Source organism: Stomoxys calcitrans, chromosome 2 (genome assembly GCF_963082655.1).
Source record: "Stomoxys calcitrans chromosome 2, idStoCalc2.1, whole genome shotgun sequence".
NCBI lineage: Eukaryota > Metazoa > Arthropoda > Insecta > Diptera > Muscidae > Stomoxys > Stomoxys calcitrans.
Window position 1 is genome coordinate 21,449,918 of NC_081553.1, and position 20,496 is coordinate 21,470,413.

General features: G+C 39.6%; 1 protein-coding gene across 1 annotated transcript in view; it reads left to right on the plus strand.

Annotated features, from left to right (window-relative positions):
* The window catches only part of LOC106086702 (leishmanolysin-like peptidase), a 77,905-nt gene that overhangs the window by 49,624 nt on the left and 7,785 nt on the right, over nucleotides 1-20,496 (plus strand). Inside the window, exons 2-7 of the mRNA XM_013251475.2 lie at nucleotides 1,719-1,912; nucleotides 8,899-8,929; nucleotides 11,362-11,444; nucleotides 15,872-15,983; nucleotides 16,050-16,435; nucleotides 16,504-16,729. Coding sequence (XP_013106929.2) covers nucleotides 1,719-1,912; nucleotides 8,899-8,929; nucleotides 11,362-11,444; nucleotides 15,872-15,983; nucleotides 16,050-16,435; nucleotides 16,504-16,729 — 1,032 coding nt within the window. The remainder of the gene's footprint in view (nucleotides 1-1,718; nucleotides 1,913-8,898; nucleotides 8,930-11,361; nucleotides 11,445-15,871; nucleotides 15,984-16,049; nucleotides 16,436-16,503; nucleotides 16,730-20,496) is intronic.

Consider the following 20,496-nt stretch of genomic DNA (forward strand, 5'->3'; position numbering starts at 1 on the left):
TCTCATTCATAATTCGCCTTCTGTCCACAATTTCTTGAGGACTGAGCCAATGGTAAAATGATTATGAATGACACAGATTAATGTCATCGGCAAATGACTAGACTGGATTCGAAGTCTGACCCAATAGATCGTCAATGAAAATAAGCAAAAGGGACGGGGAAAGGACAGAGCCTTGTGGCACAACTGCGGTCATCTGATGAGAACCCATCTACAACAACTGGTATCGTGCGATCTCTGAGAAAGCTCGATATAAATCGAACGAAGTTATTACCGACTCCAAAAGCGACAAGCTTTGATAAAAGTGCACCATGCCAGACCCTATCAAATGCCTTGGAGATATCCAGTGCCACGACCTTACCCTTACCAAACTGGTGGATAGAGCGACGTTCCTATAAAAATGCCATTAGGTCCCCCGTGAGCGATTTCTGCGGAAACCATACTGTCTGTCGCAAAGAAGGCCATTGGACTCTAAGTATCTGACAAGATGATGGTTAACCATACTCTACAAAACTTTGGAAAGTGCGGAGCATATTGGCCGGTAATTCGCAGGGTTGTTCGCCCCACCTTTTTTTTGGGGATGGGCTGAACGTTCGCAACCTTCCAACGCGCCGGGAAAACAGCCGCACGGTAAGCAAGATTGAAAAGGTTGCGTAGTGGACGAGCAAGCGTCGAAGCACACTTACAAGGGACAAGTATTGATATATTGTCCGGGCCCGGAGATTTATTAACGTCGAGATCCGCAAGGACCCTTTTAATTCCACGTGTTCGAAAGTATATCTTAGGCATCGAACTATCACTACACTATCAATCACGGGGAGTGGTTAATTACTAAACGGCAAGGAAGAATTTCCTGCAATCATTGCAGCCAGTAGTTTAGCCTTATCAACCGTGTTAGTCAATACCAGATCCTCCCTAACAAGAGTTGGGATTGCCGATGGGTTTCTCTTTTTACGAATGACCAAAAGCTCTAGCTTCCCCTCGGAGAAGCAATAACTTTGGCACGAAGACGCGAAGTGAAGTAAAGAAATTTTTCGTGTCTTAGTACTCTGGCACACGAAGTTCTTCTGTTATAGCTTCCAACATCATTGCCGAGTATTATCCGAATGGTTGTATAAATGTGTATAGTTTCTCAAAACCTCCATTTCCACCTAATACTGATAAAAGCCCCTTTAAATAGTTATACAGCAATATAAAATTTTGAGACCATAGTAACTGTAAACAATTCCCGATTTGATTTTTAAATAATTATACAAGTAGAAGTAGAGTTAAGAATAAATTTTCAGCTGAATCCATGGCCCGAACGAACTTAGCACGTTTTTACTTGTTTTAAAAATTCAAAGGAAAATTAATCTTGCCAACAAATTTACCAAGAAGTGAGCATAGTTCATTTTGCCTACACCTTTTACACAACCACCCACCCACAAAATCCACTTTGCTGTCTTGTTCTTTGAAAATTAAATAAAATGTATCACATCCATTGATTGGTTTTTCATGGAACTGGTGGCATAAAATTCGTTTAACTCAATGCGATTTTCATTTGTTTATTAAAATCTTTTGTTCACATTTGGGGGGAGAGGGGGGGAAAAGAGACGGCATAGTTGAGCATTTTTCCGGTGAAATTTATCATTGGGTTTTTTTCCACCTTAATAAGCTTATTACGTACTTACATACATATATGAACTTAAATTGATGTGTCTGTTGATTTGTACCACTTTCAGGTCATTCATGGTGTACAAATTGAGACAGTAGAAACTCCAGTCGATGATTTACAAAATCTGGAGGAAGATGTTGCCAAGCAGGAGGCATCGATGGCGACGACAACCAAAACACAGCAACACCGTTCAAGAAGTAAACGAAGTGTGGAGGTGCGGCCCCTGCGAATATCACTTATCTATGACAATTCCGTTCTGGGGTAAGTATTGTATTGGAAGTTTACACACTCGACCATCTGAACCTTACATAGTTCCATGAATTTGTTCTAATGACCCAAAATGAGCAACCTTATTTCTTCATCGAATGGTGGCAGTCTGCATACCTTCTTGTCGCAGGTTTTGTAACACTTGAACAAAATGCTCAATGCATTGCCCAATGACAGTCAATACGAATGGGGAATATAATTTGCAAATATCTATGCAAGAACACCTGGAATACAGTTGTGACACATTAATCCACATAGAAATAAAATAAGTACGGATTTACAATTTACGTTGTTAGGGTTTTTCATTGAATGACTTAGGAATACCAATATTGTATTTTTTTTGCAGAAAGTCGTAGTAAAAACATTGCATAAATTATTCATTGTTATGGGGCGTACGATTTACATTAATTAATTTATTTTTAATCACTTTTAATAAGAAAATGAACATCAGTCGATTGTATTTTTGTATGATTTAAAATTGAATTAAAAATGAAAATATTGATTTCCAATAAAAACCAGGAAGGAAGGCTGAAGTCGGAAGGCTTCACCTACCCTAAAATTATAAATTTGGGCAATAGATATGTGTAGTAGTAGTATTCTTTATTTCATTCATTTAATAATTTTAGAAATTGAATTTGGTTGCAATATATGTAAGTTAAGTTTTAAAGTAAAAAAAAAAAAAATAAGAATAGCATATTGATATTTCCTATGACATTGGCATACGGCCGTTAGTCTACTGTTCAAATGCTATAAATCAATGATAGATTTTCATAGTTTAGAAGTTGAACTCGTGTAACAATTGGTCTCTGTATTGAACACAGATATTTATAAAGTTAGCTAAGGATTTTGAGACCATTTAAAATGCAAATTAGATCATTCTCATCAAGCGAAACCTTTTGGAAGTATTGAATTCGGAATTCCCTTAAAGCGGGACATTTACATAAAAAGGGTTGCAAACTTTCATTTTCGTTTGTATTACACATTGAACATCGAGGATTTGAGTTCTGAGGGAAACGGGTTTCATTCAGTTTTATCATGTTGCTTCTGGCCTTAAATATCCACGTTATTTCGTCTTGGTTGTAACAGTTGTTCAGGTATAATTGACCTACAGATGCATCAAGTTTACCATAGAACGTTTTCGTTTCATTTGCTTTCGCCCTATAGCCATCAATGTATTTTGATCGCAGGTTTTTTAGTAAACGCTCACTATTTTGAATCCAAGTATGACTTGAGTTGTAGTCAAGACGCTCCAAAAAAAAAAAAAAAAAAAAATTTTTGTCTACATATCTGATGGGGGATATACCCAAAAATTGTCCCATCTTACTCAAATTTGGGGTGGACGTCAAAGAGAAAGCTCTGTGTGTAAAATTTTCCGCGAAATCGAGCAATACATTTTTTGGGCCCAAGGCCTTAAATCTGGGGATCGGTCTAAATGAAGGTTGTATTAAGATATAGTCCGATCTAGACCATAATCGATTAAAATAACGCTGATCTTTGCGCAACTCAACGTGTCAAATTGCAGCGAAATCAGGTGTTTAATGTGGCTTATACAGCCCTATAAACCAACATGGATATAGCTGTTATGTAAACTGATCTCCCGGTTTATATGTCTTGGGCCTTAAAAAGGTTAATTTTTACCCGATCACGCTTAAATTTGACAGTGAGTTGTGTAGCGGGAGATCGGTCTATATTTTGGGGCTATATTTAGATATAGACCGATTTGGGCCATACTCGCCACGGATGTCGAAAATCTGAACACAACTAGGATATAGCTGTTATGTAAACTGATCTCCCGATTTAATGTCTTGGGCTTTAAAAAGGTTAATTTTTACCCGATCATGCTTAAATTTGACAGTGAGTTGTGTAGTGGTCCAAATCCTACCATGTTTAGATATAGCCCTCTTATAGACCAATCTCCCGATTAGGCTTCTTTAGCTCATAAGAGAAGTATTTTCGATCAGATTTAGCTGAGATTGCGAATAGTGAGTTGTGCTAGACCCGTTAGTACCGAGTTTGGTTTAGATCATACCATAATTGGATATATTCATCCAATTTCGACGAAATATGCATAGATGAAATATCTGTCCATGGCGATTGGTATCCAAAGTTTAGCCCGGCCGAACTGAAGGCATTTTTACTTGTTTTAATAAGAATCAGCCAATCAGTTTAGAGAACCATGTATAGTGCGTTATCTATACCTTTTATTTTTATACCCACCACCATAAGATAGGGGATATATTCATTTAGTCATTCCGTTTACAACACATCGAAATGTCAATTTCCGACCCTTAAAAGTATATATATTTCGGATCATCGTAAAATTCTAAGACGAATAACGTTGTCCGTCTACCCGTCTGTCCGTCCGTCTGTTGTAATCACTCTACAGCCTTCCAAAATTGAGATATTGAGCTAAAATTTGGCACAGATACGTTTACTGAAGCCTATAAAAGCTTCATTTTTTAACCGATTTCGCTGAAATTTGAAACAGTGGATTGTTTTAAGCCTCCCGACATCCGACTTCAATATGGTTCAGATCGAACTGTATTTAGATATAGCTGCCATATAGACCGATCTCCCGCTAAAGGGTCTGAACCCCATAAAAGCTTCACTTTTTAACCGATTTCGCTGAAATTTGAAACAGTGACTTGTTTTAAGTCTCCCAACATCTACCCCAAATGTAGTTTAGATCGATCTTCATTGAGATATAGCTGCCATATAGACCGATCTGCCGTTTAAGGGTCTGCATTTATTACCCAATTTCTCTGAAATTTAAAACAGTGAGTTTTTTAAGCCACCCGCCATCTGACCCAAATATGGTAAAGATCGGTCTGTATTTAGATATAGCTGTCATAAAGACCGATATGCCGATTTGTGAGCTTCATATCCCTATGAAGCTCATAAAAGCTTTATTTATTACCCGATTTCATTGAAATTTGAAATAGTTAGTTGTTGTAAACCTCCCGACATCCGACCCAAATATGAGTCAGATCAGACCATATAGATATAGCTATGATATAGATCGACCTTCCAATTTAGGGTCTTAATCTCATAAAAACAGTTTTATTGTCCGAAAATGTGACTTGTATATGAGTTCTGGGAACCCGAATAAAATATGTTCGAGACCCGTGCCTTTTAAGATATAACTAAATAGACACGGCTCTATAAAAATCGCATTTATTATCCCATTTCGTTGAAATTTGACGCAGTGACTTATGTTAGACTTTTCGACATCCGTAATCTATATGATTCAGATAGGTTTATATTTGGATTGAGCTGCCAAAAAGACCAATATTTTGTTCTACAAATAATGAACAGTGACTTATATTTATTGGACCACTCAATGTCCGTGCCGAATTTGAGTGTATAAGTTATCCAGTTTTCATCGGATTTTGAAGAAAGGGGGTTTACATATATACCCTAGGTGGTGGGTATCCAAAGTTCGGCCCGGCCGACCTTAATGCCTTTTTACTTGTTTTCCTTCTCAACTTTATTTTCGCCAGATTTCATATCATTACCAATGACCAAATTGATCTCATAAAATTTTAGTATCATTGTATGGTGCGAATTAAGTACTCAATCAAAAGGCCAATTTACACACTTAGATTTCGCAATTTTGCCTTTGTGATTTCATTTAATTTGGCTCTTTGGCTCAGTATCATCTTAAATTGCTAGTTGCGATTTGGAAAAAGGAACCAAAAAAAACCAACAACCATTAAGTGCATCAATTCATGCCACAAATTGCTACATAGAGCAAATGTATGGAGCAGCAGACAACAAATCTATGCTGCAATTGATGAAGTTCCTCCTCATGACGCAGAATGAATGAAGTGCATTTCCAATGCCCCATATTAATTGGTGTGCAAAGTGAGACTTTAAATGATGCCCACAAACTCCATTCGATTCAGAGATTTCATCACTCACAACTCAATTACAGCCATTTAAACTCAATTTAAAGTTGCATTCATCGTCGAATGACGATACGAGTATATATATGAGTGCAAAGTGTAATTGATATGAATCAAGAATTAAGTACTCACGGCACATTCTTAAAGCCAATTTATGTTGTTTAGATCAACCATTACGGACTACAATGGGATTGTGTGGAAAGTCGTTGAGGTGAGGGTGGGTTGGAAGTGGGGGTTAGTAGACAGTAAGCTACAATATCACTATCAATAAAAAGACAAGCGGCTGGCTATTGAGACTGCCCACTTTAGGTAGACACGGTCTGTACAATAAACTGTCAATTGAGCAATCTTAAGGTTGGGAAGAAACCCGGTTGCAAAAGTTTTTCTTACAGATTTTTTTTACTTTTTAAGAAATAAGAAGTATGAGAAAGCAAATTTTTAACAAGTAAATACGTGCTAAGTTCGGCTGTAATGTCTTGGGAACCCAGCAACATGCATTCGGTATGGTTTGAAGATTAGTTTTAATAAAATTTATGCAAAATTTTATCCAAATCGGATAACAAGAAGGGGTTCCAGAGGCTTAAGATCTCAAATCGGGAGCTATATCCAAATTTGAACATGTGCAATCCCGAACGACCTACATCAATAAGAAGTATTTGTACAAAATATCACGTTTCGCTTTAGCATATCAAACGTTAGCCATAAACGTAGCATTATTGAACGTAACTAACTTTGTTTGAAATAAACCCTTTAGAAGCTTCGCCAACGGTAAAATAACTTTTCTTTAATAGCGAAAGCTTTTTAATAGCCAAAGTTTTTTGATAGCCTCAAATGATTATTCGTTTACCGGGCCAATAATTATTCTCTTGTATCTCTCGTTCTAGAGAAAACGGGGAGTATTTGAACGTGTAGAGCAGTGATGGGTAAACCTACTTACACTATTGCACATTACTGTGTACGTACAAAAGAATATAATCCCAAACAAGCCCATGGGCTTGCAAATAATTGCAATTGTGAGCTCGTCACGTTGTTTGACCGACCTAAGAGTAGCTCTTTCGAGTGCGGATGCGCGTTAACTCGAAAGTTACGGAGGTCGAAGAGTCTAAAACAAATCACTGCCAAAATTTAAGCGATTTTTTTTGACCGACCTAAGAGTAGATCTTTCGAGTGCTGATGCGCGTTAACTCGGAAGTTACGGAGGTCGAAGAGTCTAATACAAATACAAAATCACTGCCAAATTTAAGCGAAAACGGATAATAACGTTCAGGCCCCAAGACCTTTAATCGGGAGATTGGTATATGTGGCAGCTATATTCAATTATTATCTGATCTAAACCATTCTCGATACAGATGTCGAAAGATCTAACATTTTTAACTGTGCTATATTTCAGGGAAATCTGGTGATATATGCGCCTTTTATGAGCTAAAGACCTTAAAGTATATAAGGCATCTATATAGGTCGATCTAGATCTGGAGGCCACCGTATCGCAGAGGTTAGCATGTCTGCCTACGACGCTGAACGCCTGGGTTCGAATCCTGGCGAGATCATCAGAAAAAATTTTCAGCGGTGGTTTTCCCCTCCTAATGCTGGCAACATTTGTGAGGTACTATGCCATATAAAACTTCTCTCAAAAGAGGTGTCGGCTTGCGGCACGTCGTTCGAACTCAGCTATAAAAACGAGGCCCATTATCATTAAGCTTAAACTTGAATCGGACTGCACTCATTGATATGTAAGAAGTTTGCCCCTGTTCTTAGTGGAATGTTCATCGTCGATCTAGAAAATAACGGTACGACTCACTACGACTTTTATGAGCCAAGACCTTAAATCGGAAGATCGGTATAATGACAGCTATATCCAAATAAAACCCGATCTGAAACATACTCGGCACGGATATCACTGTAACGTAACTCACTGTACCGAATTTCAGTAAAATCGGTTATTAAATGCGCCTTTTTGGACTTTATACCTTAAATCGGCAGATCGGTTTATGGGCGGCTATATCAATATATAATCTGATAAAGCTTATCTTCGAACTTAACCTGCCTATGGACAAAAAATAATCTGTGCTAAGGTTCCGCTCATTAACCTAATTTTTAAAGACTGAAGAGTGATTTAAACAGATGGACGAATACGGCTAGATTGTCTTTTTATGCGATCGGAAATAGATATTTCGATGTGTTCAAAGTCAAAATGAATATATCCACGTCCTTCGGTTAAATTCAATTTGTAGACTACATTTACATTTTTTTCAGAGGCACATTTCTGAATTTAGAAGACTACATTATATTAAGAAAAGAAAGTAATATTACCGTTAATTTGATAAAATTAGGAGGCGATGAGTGTTGCAACAACTTTTGCAGATCACCCTCATATCGGAGATGGTACCTGGGGTTATGGGTTCGATTCGCACCAAAATCCTGATTTGTCGCTACTGTGGTGTCACAATGGACTAAAATAGTCTATATGAGTATGTCGGCAAAATTTCAGCTCAACTATGATGAGAATTGGAAAAATCGAATTTATATACCAACCGGTTTCTTGTTCACTCGTTATTGTTACATCTGTTGACGATTCTTTCTACAGCATTCATACAATTAAAAATAATATCTAGTGCAAGACCACCGCTCAATAGAAAGAAAACATTCGATTATAAATTCTCTATGCACTTCTACAGCAGGTCTTTCCAAGGTCATTTCATGAAAATGCAAAAAGCTAGTCTTGATACATATTACAATACATACTAGCTGAGACAGCCACTGACCAATAAATAATTCATTCTATGTTCGATCAACTTTATGTGTGACCAACACGACGGTCAACGAAACGAAACAAACACACAAGCATAGAGCAGACAAAAACAATGTCTCCATTTCACATGTGACGGTTGTTAGAATAGCATCTGCGCAGAAAACCAGCAGACCATAACCGTTGAAATCTTGAACTTCCTACATTGGACTAAGTGTCAGCTGTATGGTCTCACTTCAAATCATAATAATGTCTGCTACCACACAGGAAGTTAGACCCATATCTTATTATTCTAATTTTTGTTCTCTTTTTTCTTCTTTTTCTTCTAGGCTCGATACGGACAAGTTTATTTTGATTAATGTAAGTAAACACCTGCTCATTGAAGATTTATTGAAAGTGAAAGTTAAGCTATAGTTAAAATGAATTGATGATAATTACAAAATACCTAGTGTAAAAGGGAGGGTGTATACGACAAATAAATATATTTGTAATAATTTTGTTCAATTTAAAAAGAACTAGGAATTAAAGTTTTTAAAGGTATTTTAGTCGAGACACAAACCAGAAACAGGCGAATTTAAAACAAGAATAAAGCCATTAAGTTTGGCTGGGCGGGACCGACTTTTGAATACGTGGTGGGTATACTCAGGTACACATATTTATATTAACCACATTCCGACCCATTGACATACAGATTAAATGTGAGACGGCCACTCCGGCTATAAGACTTAAGACGATGGAAGAATGGATATGAAACCTGGAAGGAAGGGAAGGGTTTCCCATCGGATACCTGAGACGATACTTGAGGTCGAGTGCGATGTACTGCTGCAAACGGCACAGTGTTGGACTGACGGAACACTAGTATTGCCCTCTGGAAGATCATGTTACACGGATGGATCAAAGGTAGGGAAAATAGTGGGCCCGGGAGTCTACTCTGAGAGAACCCAGGGACTGAGATCTGTCAAAACAGAATGATAAAACGACACCCGTCCTTGATTGCGGCTTCTGTATTTTAGTGGGCCTATATCAGTTATAGGCCGATTCAGATTATACTTTGCACGGAAGCTGGAAGTGAAAACAGAAGTCTTAGTGCCAAGTTTCAGCCCAATCGGTTAATAATTGTGTCTTCTAGGAGCTCTTGAAGTCAAATCCGGGAATCGATTTGTATGGGCCCAATATCAGTTTATAAACCGCTTCGGATCATATTCGGAACGGGTGTTAGAAGTCAGAATAGAAGTCCTTGCGCAAAAATTATCCAAATCGAATGCTCAAGAAGTAAAAAGTTGGGAACGATTTATATAGGGGCTATATTAGTTAATAAACCGATTCGGCTCGTAAACGGCACGATAGTTGGAAGTCAAAACCGAAGTCCTTGGGCAAATTTCAGGCAAATCGGATAAAAATTGAGGCCTGTAGGGACTCAGAAATTCAAAACTGGGAATAGTTTTATATGGGGCTATATTTATTTATAGACTGATTTGGATCGTCCTCGGCATTGTCGTTAGAAGTCGTAATAGGAGTCTTTGTGCCAAATTTCAGCCAAATCGATTGAAAACTGAGGCCTCTAATGGTTCAAGAAGTCAAAACTGGAGATCGGTTTATATGGGGCCTATATCAGTTTATAAACCGATTCGGTTTGTAATCGGCGCGATTGTTGGAAGTTAGAACAGAAGTCCTTGGGCCAAATTTCAGCCAAATCGGATGAAAATTTAAACCTCTAGGGGTTCAAAAATTCAGAGCTGGGGATAGGTATATATCGGCACCCGATTGGGATCATACTCGGAACTCGGAAGACAAAACAGAAGTTGTTGGATCAAATTTCAGCAAAATCGGATGAAAATTGAAGATTTAAGGGCTCAAAAATTCAAATCCGGAAATCGGTTTATATGGGACCAATATCAGTTTATAGACCGATTCGGATCATAGTAGGCACGGATGTCGGCATTCGTAACAGAAGTGTTTGTGCAAAACTTCAGCCAAATCCGGTGAAAATTGAGGCCTCTAGGGACTCAAGAAGTCAAATCCAGGGATCGGTTTATATGGGGTTATATGGGTTTGTAGACTGATTTCGATTATATTCAGTACGGATGTTATATGTTAAAACGGAAGTACTTGTGACAAACTTCTAATAAATCGGATGAAAATTAAGGCCTCTAGGGCCTCAAGAAGTCAAATGCTGGGATCGGTTTATATGGGGGCTGTATCAGTTTATAGATCGTTTCGGATCAAAGTCGTCGCTAGGTGTTGGTGAGTCAGAACAGAAGTCTTTGTACAAAATTTCAAAAAAAAATTCGGATGTAAATTGAGGCCTCTAGGGACTAGGAGTAAAAACACGGGGATCAGATTATCCGAACCGACGTGGCACATTTGCAATCCCAAAGACCTACATCAATAAGAAATACCTGAGCTAAATTTCCAGCGGCTAGCTCTACGCGTTCGCTCGCTATCGCTATTTCCACTGACGGACGGAAGGACATGGCAAATATATTTTATGTGGTCGCAGATCAATATTTCGTGGTGTTATCTGGCCGAGTTCGCTCCGTACTCCGATTACCAGTCGAGGGGACGATCCGATTCCCACCAGAGGCCTCATCTGTAGCTACTGTGGTATCGCAATGGTTAGTCTGTGTAGAAAATAGACAGCCTCTTACTCAACCTTACCTATATATTCGGCAATAAAAAAGACCACAGTGTGACCTTGAAGTCGGTCGTATTGGACTTGTAAAACTTTAGAATTATTTGCATTACCTATAATAATATCTTATTCCATTTCTTTATTTTTTACATTTTAACAGAACACTGTGCTTCCTGAAGCTATGGAATTTTGGGAACAGGCGTTAATGGTGCGGCAAACAAAAGGTCCAATACGTTTAAACAGGTAAATAGTTTTTTTTTATTACGAAAATGAAAACGATCTACTTCATCCACTCAACAAAACTTTGAAAGCGATAAGAAAAAGGTTTGAGATCTCTAATAGACACATTTTTGGTTTTGATGCTGTAAAACTCCAATCGCTCATTGATTAACTGACAGCTCATAAATAAAGGATGTACACGACACGGATGGCTGTGAGCAACACACGGATTGGAACTGGGAATTCCGATTTGTGTGGAGTTCATTTTCATCACGAGAAGCATAGCTGAGAGCAGCCGGACGCTTCCACAGGTTGTCAATAATGAGATGATTCTTAAACGGAGTAGATGCAACTGCAGTCGCAGGCAATCAGCAGTATTGAGGGGAGAGTCTCAGTGAGGGGCCGTGCGGCACCATATAACACCATATAACAGTTTCAGAGAACATGTTGTCGTGGCATAGGCGGAGTGATGAGGACCACGCCAACAAGGGCACTGGAGACTATTCTAGATATCCGACCCATGAGGCCGGATCGGATTATTAGATTAAGTGTGAGGCAGCCACTGCGGCTATGAGACTTAAGGCGATGGGAGCAGCTCAAACCATCATGGAATAATCTAGGCGACAATAGGAAACCTAGAAGGAAGGGAAGAGATTTTCGATCGCATATCTGAGATGAACCTTGAAGTCGAGTGCGAGGCACTGCTGCCATCGGCACAGTCTTGGATTGACGGAACCCTAGTATTGCCATCTGGAAGATCATGTTACTCGGATGGATCAAAGCTAGAGGACAGAGTTGGCCTGGGTGTCTACATCGAGAACCCAGGGACTGAGATCTGTTTCAAACTGTCTGACCATAATACGACCCTGTAGGCGGAGATCCGAGCGATCACGGAATGCGTGAGGTGGTGTGGAGCTAACGCGAGGACGTCAAGTGTGAGCACCTTTAGCGACAGTAAAATTGCCATAAGGGCGATAACAACCAGGGCGGTAAGTGCACGAACAGTAAAATTTCCATAAGAGCAATAACAACCAGGACGGTAAGGTCACGAACAGTCTTGCAGTGTAAGAAGGAGATTAACGCCTTCTCTGAGGATGGCAAAATCCGCATCGTTTGGATGCCGGGCCACAACGGAGTAAGTGGAAATAAAAGAGCAGACGATTTGGCGGTGAAGGCCAGAGGACAGCCGTCAATAAACTTGGTTAACCCGAAGCCTTTCGGGTCGACGCAGTCCGAGTTAAGGGCGTGGGCGATGAATGCGCATGCAACATTGTGGAACAGCGAAACGATCGGTAGGACGGTAAAAATCCTATGGGGTCATCCAGATCGTGAGAAGACGAGGCTATTACTGAAAGGAAGTAAGAAGGAGGTCAGTATAGCTATTGGTATCATAACGGGACACATAGGACTACGAGCTCACTTATCTAAAATCGGTGCGGCAAGTGATAGCTTGTATAGGGTATACGGGAAAGATGATGAGACGTTGGAGCATTTCCTTTGCCATTGGCCGTCTTTCGCTTCTAACAGATACCGGCACTTAGGTGGGGGCACAATACCAGACATGAACCAATTTAGGGCAGTGGTATTGGAAACGATTAAGGATTTTGTAAGTAGCACGGAATTCCCAACTTAAAATTTTCTTTTTAGAGGTTACTTTATAGTTTTTAGAACGCACAACAAGCCAATTACTGGCTTAGGTGTATGTCCATAGTGCCATGGGGCGGATTAATATATGCACCCTCTTTTCAACCTAACCTAAATTACATTGCTCCAAGTGTTCAAGCGGCGAATTCCGCTTATGTTCGTTGACTACCCTGTTTTTTTCTCCCTAATTCTCGAATCATTAACGCAGCAGCCGCTCGCTTTATACTAGCCAGTAGAATACTCCAATTGCGGCCCAATTTCCGCAGGTAGTGGCACTGGCAGACGAGCGTGATAGGATTCGAGAATCAGCGTTCAACGTCATAGGCGGACATGCTAACCTCTGCACTACGGTGGCCTCCATGCAATGGGTATCGGTAGTTTTTCGAGGATAACATTCACCCGGGAGCTATTCATCGCATTTGATACCGTGACGGAGGCCACCGTAGCGTAGAGGTTAGCATGTCCGCATATGCCGCTGAACGCCTAAGTTTGAATTCTGGCGCGACCATCAGAAAAAAAATTTCAGCGGTGGTTTTCCCCTCCTAATGCTGGCAGCATTTGTGAGGTACTACGCCATGTAAAACTTCTCTCCAAAGAGGTGTCGCACTGCGGCACGCCCTTTGGACTCGGCTATAAAAAGGAGGCCCCTTATCATTGAGCTTAAACTTCAACATTGGTATGTGAGAAGTTTGCCTCTGTTCCTTCGTGAAATGTTAATGGGCAAAATTTGCATTTTTAGCCATTGCATCTAAAGAAATAGATCTCCCCCGGCATAGTAGAGTAGTTCTGGCTCAATCACGTTACGACAAATGCAGGCGACTCAACTCCTAACGGTTTAGGATTGATGCCAACGTGCAGAATGTGTGTCCCGATTATGACCAGGGACCACACGTCACCTGTTTAATTGCCCAGACAGAGCTACTCAAATCAGACCCACACCCCTGTGGCCGTACTCCACCTTAGCAGCAGAGTTCCTGGATCTGGTTATTCAACAGAATCAAGCAGACAAAAGATAGAACACGAAACACTGCTACAACACGGGTTGACTATGAGCACCACACGAGTTGGAACTCTGATTACGTGGTGTATCATCATTACAAGAAGCTTAGCTGGGAGCTACCGGAAGCTTTCACAGTTTGCGGATAATGGAATGCTTCATATAGGGAGTACCTGCAATTGTATTGTAGTCACGGACCGTGCATCGTTTGGGAGTTTGTTGATGGCTTCGAACGCCAAAACAATGGCAACCGTTCATTGTTGCTCGAACGTCGTGGGTTCAAACCACGGCCTGGTTCAGGCAGAATCAAGTTTCAGCGGCGATCGGTCCTATGGACCGGAACGAGCTTGCTTGCTTGCGGCTACAACAACAACACACTGAAATAATATTCAGATCGTTCAGAATGCCGCTTTTCGCACTGTGGGGGATGTCTCCTCAGTTCTAACGTGGACCTCCTCCATTAGAAGACCAAGTTCTTATACGTGTGAAGACATAACTATCTGCTGTCTAAGTAATACCTTCTGGGCTGTTATCGCAGGGACCATCCAAATCATTATCTTGGGTGATGGGCATCCTCCGCCCAAAAGCCTTAAGGCGAGACGTTCAGCTACAATAGACAACCTCTAGATCAAGCGGCATATCAAGCGGGTCTAAACAACATTCATGCAGACACGGTAGCAGATCCGGTAATTGGCTACCGGGTGAATGTAGTCCTTGGAGAACGACCGCCACCCATTGCACCCGAAGAAATCGACTTCCCCCGGCAAACCAGAGTGGTTCTGGCTCACGTTACGTTGCGGCAGATGCAGCCGCCTCAATTCCCACAGAGCTAGGATTGATGCCGACGTGCAAGATGTATGTCCCGATTGTAACCAGGGACCGCACGATACACGTCACCTGTTTAACTGCTCGGCCAGACCCACTCGACTCAGACCCAGATCCCTGTGGACGCACCCTATCTTAGTCGCAGAGTTCCTGGGTCTTTACACTCAACAGAATCAAGCAGACGAAAGATAGAACACAACAAACTGCTACAACAACAACACGGGATGACTTTGAGCACCACACGAGTTGGAACTGTGATTGCGTGGTGTTCATCATCATTACAAGAAGCTCAGCTGGAAGCTACCGGGCGCGTACACAGTTTGCGGATAATGAAATACTTCATATACGGAGTACCTGGAATTGCAGTCGCAGACAATCTGCGGTATCGAGTGGAGTGTCTCAGTGAGAGGCCGGGCGGCACCGACTCTTGCTTTAATTCTGACTACCTGTAAAACTCCATATTACAAAGCGACTTGGTGGCGCCTTTATATAGCCAATAGCCATAATGTTCCCGCGGCGGAATGACATTGCTAACCTTTGGAGCTTGACGAGGAACGCTATCTCGACTACAACAACAACAACAAAGTCATTTAAATTACTTACAATACATATAAACGAGATTCTATTATTTAATGATGTTCATACTCTTAATGGATGTAATCAAGTCCCCAACAAATTATTTTTTTTTTATTTTTTCTATGAATGTACATATGTCTCAGAAGCATCCTAGCCAAAGAAGCGAACAGTTTTTTTATTTTTTTTAAATCCATTAGTTGTTGCAATGTTTCCAAGAGAGATGTGCTTAAAATCTCAATGAAAAATTCAAAATTGGCACGAGACATCTACGAGTGTCTAATTAAGTCAAGCCAACAAATGAAGATTAATTTTCAAGCTGAGGCTTGCCCCAGTCCACTAATGGATATTGGTTAATTAGTTTTTATGGGAAATATTAATTCCGTCTCTTTTTTTTTCTATCCCTTTATAGAAAATGCAACAACACACGAGTCTATGTGAAAAATGGCCTAACACATTGCATAGATAATTGCAGTCCGGTGACCATGTGCGGGGAAGTTCAAGTACCCGAAAATCACTTAGATGTATGTACCCTTATCAACTCAATCAGTATTTTATTATTTTGTACATTTTCATGTCGCTTTTTTCAGGTTTGTCGCATTTGCAATGCCACTGGACAAAATTGTCGTGTCGATGATTCAATTCAAGCCGGTGAGGGCATTGAAAATGCCGATTTTGTCTTTTATGTATCGGCAAGGCAAACGGATCGTTGCCACAAGGGTTTGACGGTGGCCTATGCGGCCCATTGTCAACAGGAGGCTACACTGGATCGGCCCATAGCCGGTCATGCCAATCTCTGTCCGGACAGTATTAGTACAAAACCTCAGGAATTACACACATTGATATCAACCGTCAAACATGAAATTCTACATGCTTTGGCATTCTCCGTCAGTTTGTTTGCATTTTTTCGCGATGACGAGGGAAATCCCAGGACTCCACGAAATCCCGATACAGGCAAACCACATATGCATGAAATGTTTGTATTTTGTGTTAAATTTTCTGTTTTAAATTTTATTTTAATGTGTACTTTAAATAAATGTTCAGCCTTCAAATCCATCAGTGGAGCAATGAGACTATACGCAAGGTAACACGAGAAAATTGGTCGGTGCGTGGTGGTCATGTAACACGAGAAATCGATATGGTTGTGACGCCACGAGTTGTGGCTGAAGTGCGCAAACATTTTGACTGTGACCAGCTGGAGGGAGCCGAGTTGGAGGATCAGGGCGGAGAGGGTACAGCATTAACTCACTGGGAGAAACGTATACTGGAGGTAAGAGAAAAAGTTAAAAACTAAACATCAATAATAAAAAAATTAAAACAAGTAAGAGGGTGCTAAGTTCGGCCGGGCCGAATCTTATTGGGTTGCCCAAAAAGTAATTGCGGATTTTTTAAAAGAAAGTAAATGCATTTTTAATAAAACTTAGAATAAACTTTAATAAAATATACTTTTTTTACCCACTTTTTCTAAAGCAACCTAAAAGTAACAGCTGATAACTAACAGAAGAAAGAATGCAATTACAGAGTCACAAGCTGTGAAAAAATTTGTCAACGCCGACTATATGAAAAATCTGCAATTACTTTTTGGGCAACCCAATATATACCCTCCACCATTGATCGCATTTGTCGAGTTCTATGCGCGGTATCGCTTTTTAGACAAACATAGAATATTGAATAAGAACTGCTATGCTATTGGAGCTATATCAAGTTATAGTCCGATTTGGACCATAAATGAATGCTGAACATTGTAGAAGTCATTGTGTAATATTTCAGTTCATTCGAATAAGAATTGCGCCTTGTAGGGGCTCAAGAAGCAAAATCGGGAGATAGGTTTATATGGGAGCTGTATCAAGCTATTGATCGATTCAGACCATACTAGACACGTATGTTGAAGGTCATGAGAGAAGCCGTTGTACAAAATTTCAGCCAAATCGGATGAGAATTGCGCCCTCTAGAGGTTCCAGAAGTCAAGATCCCAGATCGGTTTATATGACAGCTATACCAGATTATGAACCGATTGGAATCATACTTAGCACAGTTGTTGGATATCATAACAAAACTCGTCGTGCAAAATTTCAGTTAAATCGGACGAGAATTGCGCCCTCTAGAGACTCAAGAAGTCAAGAGCCCAGATCGGTTATATAGAAGTTATACCAAAACACTACGCGCAAAATTTCAGTTAAATCGGACGAGAATTGCGCCCTCTAGATACTCAAGAAGTTAAGACCCCAGATCGGTTATATAGAAGTTAAATCAAAATATGGACCGATTTAAACCATACTAAGCGTAGTTGTTGAAAGTGATACCAAAACACTAAGCGCAAAATTTCAATAAAATCGGATAAGAATTGCGCCCTCTAGAGGCTCAAGAAGTCAAGAACCAAGATCGGTTTATATGACAGCTATACCAGATTATAAATCGATTTAAACCATACTTGGCACAGTTGTTGGACATCATTACAAAACACGTCGTGCAAAATTTCATTCCAACCGGATAAGAATTGCGCTCTATAGAGGCTCAAGAAGTCAAAACCCAAGATCGGTTTATAAGGCAGCTATATCAAAACATGGACCGATATGGCCCATTTACAATCCCAACCGACCTACACTAATAAGAAGTATTTGTGCAGAATTTCAAGTGGCTAGCTTTACTCCTTCGGAAGTTAGCGTGCTTTCGACAGACGGACGGACGGACATGGCTAGATCGACATTAAATGTCGCGACAATCAAGAATATATATACTTTATGGGGTCTCAGACGAATATTTCGAGTAGTTACAAACAGAATGACGAAATTAGAATACCCCCCATCCTATGGTGGAGGGTATAAAAATAAAATTTAAATAAGTTGACTTTGTACTGGAGCTGGCACTATCGTTATTTTATTTTTTGTTTAAATATCGATTGATATTTTTGCTATCGATATCATGGGCAAGGTTCATTTTTTTTTTTACAAAACTTAACGAAAACAAGCGATCCACCTATAGAAGGCTCAATTTTCATCCTTCATAGAAAAAAATAACCCATTAATTTATTCAATTAAAAATGTTATTGAAAATAAAAATGTTTTTTGATAAAAAAAAAAAACAGTAAGGAAAGGCAAAAGTCGTGCGGAGCCGACCATATAATACCCTACACCACCTGGTTTTATATGTAGAACTTATCTCGAAATCTAGCCAGACTTTAGGTTGGATGACTATTGAAATATCAAACAAAACCTTGTAAGATTTCCCTACGATAGGCCATATCGGATAAAAGATTATATGAGAGTTACATCGAAACCTGTGCCAATTTTGATGAAACATACTGGGACGTCAAATAGAACATCTCACGCCCTATATTGTTGAGATGTGACCAAAATTGAGGATTTTACTGCCTTAAAAGTCCATAACGGATGAAATATACACATTGGAGCTATATCTAAATTAGGACTGATTTTAATGAAATTTTGTGGTTTCTACAGGCTAAAGTCTATTTCGGATGAAAGATATATCGGGGACCTATATCTAAATCTAAACCGAGACCATATCGGACAAAAGTTATATATGGGAGCTATGTCTTAATCTACATCGATTTATATGAAATTACGCACTCGCATTGGGACTTAAAAAAAAACAACTCACGCAAAATTTTGTAGAAATCAGGCCAAAATTGTGCCTACTACAGCCTATAAAGTCCAAATCCGATAAAAGATATATATGGGAGGTATATCTAAATCTGAACTGATTTTTATGAAATTTTGCACACATATGAAGACGTCAAATAAAGCAACCCATGCCAAACTTTTTAAAGATCGGAACAAAATTTTGGCTGTTACAGCCTTAAAACTCCATATTGGTTAAAAAATATATACGGGTGCTATATCTAAATTTGAACCGATTTTTATGAAATTCTGCAGTCGTATTGAAACTTAAAAAAAAACATTTCGTTCAAAATTTTGAAAAGATCCGCCCAAAATTGTGGCTGCTATAGCCATAAAATTCCATATCTGATGAAAGTTATGTATGTGAGCTATATCTAAATCAGGACCGATTTTGACGAAATTTTTCACACATATAATAACGTTGAATTAAACACCCCATGTCAAATTTTTTAAAGATCGGACTAAAATTGTGGCTTCTACAGCCTTAAAAGGCCATATCGGGTGAAAGATATATATGGGAGCTATAACTAAATCTGAACCGATTTTTATGTAATTTTGCACACATATGAAAACGTCAAATAAGGCACCTCATGCCAAATTTTGTAAAGATCGGACCAAAATTGTGACTTCTACAGCCTGAAAAGGCCATTTCGAATGAAATATATATATGGGAGCTATATCTAAATCTGAACCGATGGGGGAAACCCATCCTTCGGTGGTGGAATATTCATTTTGTCATTCCGTTTGCAACACATCGGAATAACCATTTCCGACCCTATAAAGTATATATATTCTTGATCAGCGTAAAAATCTAAGACGATCTTGCCATGTCCGTCCGTCTGTCTGTTGAAACCGCGCTACAGTCTTTAAAAATAGAGATATTGAGCTGAAACTTTGCTCAGATATTTTTTTTGTCCATAAGCAGGTTAAGTTCGAAGATGGGCTATATCGGAGTATATCTTGATATAGCCCCTATATAGACCGATCCGCCGATTTAGGGTCTTTGGCCCGTAAAAGCCATATTTATTATCCGATTTTGCTCAAATTTGATACAGTTAATTGCGTAAGGCCCTATAAAAGACGCATTTATTATCCGATTTTGCTGAAATTTGGGACAGTAAGTTATGTTAGGCCCTTCGACATTCTTCTTCAATTTGACTCAGATCGGTCCAGATTTGGATATAGCTGCCATATAGACCGATCGCTCGATTTAGGGTCTTAGGCCCATAAAAGCCACATTTATTGTCCGATGTCGCCGAAATTTGGGACAGTGAGTTGTGTAAGGCCCTTCGACATCCTTCTTTAATTTGGCCCAGATCGGTTTAGGTTTTAATATAGCTGCCATATAAACCAATCTCTCGATTTAAGGTCTTGGGCCTATAAAAGACGCATTTATTGT